General features: G+C 40.9%; 1 protein-coding gene across 4 annotated transcripts in view; it reads right to left on the bottom strand.

The window, feature by feature from the left end:
- The window catches only part of LOC106533941 (adenylate cyclase type 1), a gene marked incomplete in the record, with an annotated part of 48357 nt that overhangs the window by 41730 nt on the left and 1921 nt on the right, over nucleotides 1-4706 (bottom strand). For 2 of the 4 annotated variants that reach the window (XM_014030414.1, XM_014030423.1), the window contains 3 exon segments: nucleotides 1726-1844; nucleotides 2074-2223; nucleotides 3761-4333. In XM_014030414.1, the coding sequence (XP_013885868.1) occupies nucleotides 1726-1844; nucleotides 2074-2223; nucleotides 3761-4333 (842 nt within the window). 4 annotated transcript variants of the gene reach the window in all.

Here is a 4706-nt window from a genome sequence, read left to right as displayed (position 1 = left end):
TAAAAATACTTTGGTAAAAGTTAGTCTTCTCTAAAAATATTATTTGAACAAATATCTGATATTTTTTGTACTTAAGTATCAAAAGTAAATTTCTGACACAAAATCTGCTTAAGTATTAAAAGTAAAAGTACTGAGTAAAAGCGAGCAGTTCGATTTTCCAAAATGATATTTATTGGGAGGTGACTTCTCCAAAAAATATTTTTTCTAACCGCGTACAGCTGTGATGGGTTGTGTACAAGCTAATGAGGTGTCAGAATGGTAAATATTTATACTTCTCATCCAACCACAATTAMATTCACTCTATCCAGGAGACACAATTTATCAGGATAGTATTTTTAAAGTAATAACTCCGAATAAAGTAGGAGTAACGACTTTCTACTTCTTATCTTTTTAAAAAATGTAGTGAGTAGAAAGTACAGATAATTGTGTAAAAATGTAATGAGTAAAAGTAAAGAGTACGCTGAAAAATAAYTACTCAAGTAAAGTACAGATAACCATAATTTCTAAAGTACAGTAACAAAGTATTTGTACTTACAACTCTGCACATACTGTTTAGTTTCTAATCATAGCTCACCTAAAAACTGACTCATTTCCTGTCCAGATCACTTTTTAAACGGAGGCTTTGAAAGAGTTCAGGGCAAAAAAAAAAAAAAACGCAATCAGCAGAGCTCCGCCGAGATCTGTCCATATTTAACCGCGTACACAGAGAGAGCGTTACGCAACAAGAACTTAGTCTCCATTGCATTTAATCCCTTGCAGCAACTTAATCCCGAGGCTAAGCAAACTTTCCTCTTCGAGCCTCCCTGCTGCTCTGAGAACACAGGAGGAGGAGAAGAAGAAGAGCAGAAGATGAGATGAGAAAACAAGGAAGTGTTGGAGCCGCGAGGGCAGATTTGACACAGCAGCTGGTGAGGCACAGTGAAAAGGAAGAATTGGGATGAAAAAGATGGTGTTTTGRAGAGGATGGAGCCGTGACTGACATGTTGGACTTTGATACCCCAAATGCTTGACTCTTCTTTGATGAAGGGTTAAAGGTCAAACACAAAGACTTGACCAACAAAACCAGGAGGAAAACAAATAGAAGCCATGAGAAGAATTAAAGCAATAGATCATAGCAAATTCTGGTGCATAACGTATATACCCCATGATAGCAAACAATAAATAGCTCCAAAGATTAAACTTTTGTCCAAACTGCATGCTGGAATATATAATTCTTAAGTCTGCATAGAGAATACCACTGACAAAAGGATTGCAGAGTACTGATTATGTTATTTAATATGTATGCTCATTTTGCTAATAATAGCTCTCTAGTGTTATTTAAGACTTTTTTTGTTTAATGTGGGAATCTGTTTTTCTMTTCTTCTCCTAATGGAGTCTCTAAAGGATTTCCCTTTCAGTGCCCCAGAAATCAATACCTGCATTAAAGAAATATAACCCAGCATWATKTGTTTCCCTAAAGTTTGTTGCGAASAAAACTATTAGAGCAAGTTGAAATCCTTTATTATTAAAAATGAAACATTTCAGTTTCAGTGACACAAAAGTGCTTTTTTTTAAATTAGAAAATCACTATTCAGGTTTAAGGGGTTTGTTGGATTTACTCAGGCTTGATTAGAAGCTGTGTTTAGAAATTTTTTTATCCACGATGAGAACAAAGAATTCCCAGATTTAACACTTGGGTTTACACAGTTTGCAGTGCGACGGCGATGYGGCGTGATTCGGTCCTACCTGACATTGTCATGACGCTGGATGTAGATTTTGTGAAAGATCCTTTCAGGAGGTTTCAGGAAATCCTCTTTCATCTCCATAGCTACGTTCCTGGGCAACAGACTCATTAGCAGGCGCTCCTGAGTGCAAAWGTGTGTGTGTGTGTTAAAAAGACAGTGAGGGGCAGGGGTGGGTAGAAACCATTTGTTATTAATAAAGTAAAATAAAGCTTCACATAAAAAAGGTGCGAGTGGCAATCAAAAAAAAGCTGCTAAACAAAAAAGGTATGAAACCTAACAAATCCATTTTTTAAATATAAATCCGTGTGATTAAACCCCCCGATTTGGATCAGAGCACAGGTGCCTTCACCTGCTTCTCGTTCTCATCCTCCATGCGCAGTCTCTCYTCGATGCAGTTGCGAGCCTGCAGGAAGGCCTTCCTCTGAGCTCGCTCCGTCAGGACGCGCACAAAGAGCCCCGACAGGTTGACGCTGGTAAACAAGACGGCGTTTGCAACCATCTGCAAAAACAGAAGATAAACAAATTGGRAAAAAAAATAGGTTTGATCTCAACTAGTTTCACTAAAATGACAAACGGGTTAGTGTGAACAACGAGCACTAAACGTGTGTGTTTAGTGATGCTGCAAAAGCTGCTTATTGTGTTGCTGTAAATGTGTTCAGAAATTTTAAATGACAAAGCATCGTATATGAAAAATGTGTAAGAAGTGTTGACAAAAAGAGCATTAGCAATACTTTATTTGTGTGTTAGCACGCATGTGCTACAAAATCCTCTAATTTCTGCATACAATAAAATATCTATCACTTTGGACTTCTGATTCTCCTCCTGTTTTGCTATGTTATGTTACATATTTTTATATAGATAAAAAACAGAGTGTTCACCTGTATTTAGTGTATTTATGGTATATAGGTCATCTATCACAGGAGAAACAACAACAGATTGATTACTTTTAACCTTCTGCAGGACACAACTTTGTTTTGAGTGAGGCAGTTTGTGCACAAAATAAACACGGTCCTGTAATCACCTCTAAAATGTGCACAAGTTTTTAAAAAGTATCAATTATTTTGTTTTTTTTATCAGCATTTTTTTAAAGCTTAAAAATTTTAAAGTGAAAAAAAAAYAGTGCACACATTTTGGAAGAGTTACAAAACAAAGTGGGGGTAAATGCTGCAAAGCAATCACTGTTCAGCTGAAATGCAAAGCTAAATTTACAAACTGAGTTGCACAGCTCTTTTCAGCGTCCTTTTAAACATTAATGAGATTCTGCAAATATTATTTGTTGCTTTTCTACAGGTGTTTGTTTGAACTGCAAAGTTGTGAACTAATATAAATTGAATCTTTAAGGATTTTTGATTCTGAATTTATGCGAAAGATCTTTGGTTCTGTATTTAGATGCTTTTGAGAGAGCTGTAGGTGAAGGAGTGGCGGCTGAATGCCTCAGACCTAAAGGCCGATGTTGCATCCAAACCTGGTGGGGTCAAGCTACCTGCAGCTCAACTCTGAGCTTAATGGATTAGCTTTCTCTGGTAGTGCAGCCATCACCTTCACCTACAGTCTTATAAACAGAAGGGAAAAAAAGCTATTTTCTTCTCTAAGCAATGCTGTCGCTATAACACAATGCACGTTTCTGCTTTAAAATGTCGAYTGACTTTGCCCTCTTTTCAGGTACTGAAGCACATCATGTTGAGTCTGAGCCCCTGTCAAGTTGTCCTACTTTTACTGCTGGCAGGGTGTCACTTGGTTCTGAACTTCCAGCCAACTCTGTCGAAACTCAATCATTTCCCCAAAGATTCTACAAACAGGTGTTGATGTGGCACAAATCAACACCATGGCATGTTTTCATCCCTTTACATAAAGACTTATTGTCTTTTAGAGAGAAGAAACAAGGTCAAATATTCTGATCCACAAAAAGTAAGATAAAGTTTAGTCTAAAGTTGAATGGGGCTGTCCTCGGTGCTGAACTGGAAAACACGCCCGGGCAACTTTTACCGATCTGTTTCCGCAATAAACGATGATTGCTGTTATCGCCGTGCACTCACCGTTCTCCACAGCTTCTGCGTTTTCACCGTGACAGAAGTAGCAGCCACGATCAGGTGCGAGATGGAGACCATGATCCCAAACACAACAGCCAGCAGCGTCCTGACGGGCAGCAGCGCGTACGCCACGAAGGTGACCAGGATGAGCTGCCACACGCCCTGCTCCGGGGACGTCGGGGGCTCCAGCCCCATCGCGCCCAGCGAGAAGGGACAGCACAGGAAGGAGAAGGTGAAGCCGAAGAGCAGCGTCAGGTTGACTATCTGCTGGAGCTGAGTCACCTGCAGGTACTTGACGTTAGTTACAATGAAGAGGGAGAGGAAGACGACACAGTGGACCGGGTGGGAGCCCTTGGAGATGGTGAGGCTGGGGCCGGACAGCAGCTCCACCACGGCCAGGGACGCGGAGACGAAGATGAGGAGCGCCAGGGCTTTGAGCGTGGACGTCTGCTCCAGTTTCTGGTTGTAGTTCTGGAAGAGGGACTCGAGCTCCTTGCAGTCGAACTCGTCCTCGCAGGCGATGGTGGTCAGAGGGACGCCCGGTGGACAGTGACTTCTCTTCCGCCTGGTTTTGACTTTCTGAAACGGTATTTCCTCCATGTCAGTGCCATTCATAAACTGAATACCTGCACACAGCTTTGGCTCAGACGCCGGATCCTAGCTCCCTCTATCCACCCCCCGCCGCGGCGACGCGCAGACCGGAGAGCCGCCAGGTGGGGGGGAAAGACGCGCCGGACGACCTGCACGAACAAGAGCGTCCCGGATAGGTGATCACAGACGCGCTCACACACTCTCCACAGGTTGGATAGTGCTCACTGGAGGATCATCTGGGGAGAAAATCCTTCATTTCCCCCAATGTCTTTGAAGACGAGCTGCAAAAAAAATAAAATAAAAAAAAAATAAAAAAAAAATAAAAATAAAAATAATAATAATAATAATAATAATAATAATA

Source organism: Austrofundulus limnaeus, unplaced genomic scaffold (assembly GCF_001266775.1).
Source record: "Austrofundulus limnaeus strain Quisiro unplaced genomic scaffold, Austrofundulus_limnaeus-1.0 Scaffold6, whole genome shotgun sequence".
In the NCBI taxonomy this organism is placed as follows: domain Eukaryota; kingdom Metazoa; phylum Chordata; class Actinopteri; order Cyprinodontiformes; family Rivulidae; genus Austrofundulus; species Austrofundulus limnaeus.
Note: the sequence above shows the minus strand (reverse complement) of the source record. Positions and strands in the feature narration are given on the sequence as shown.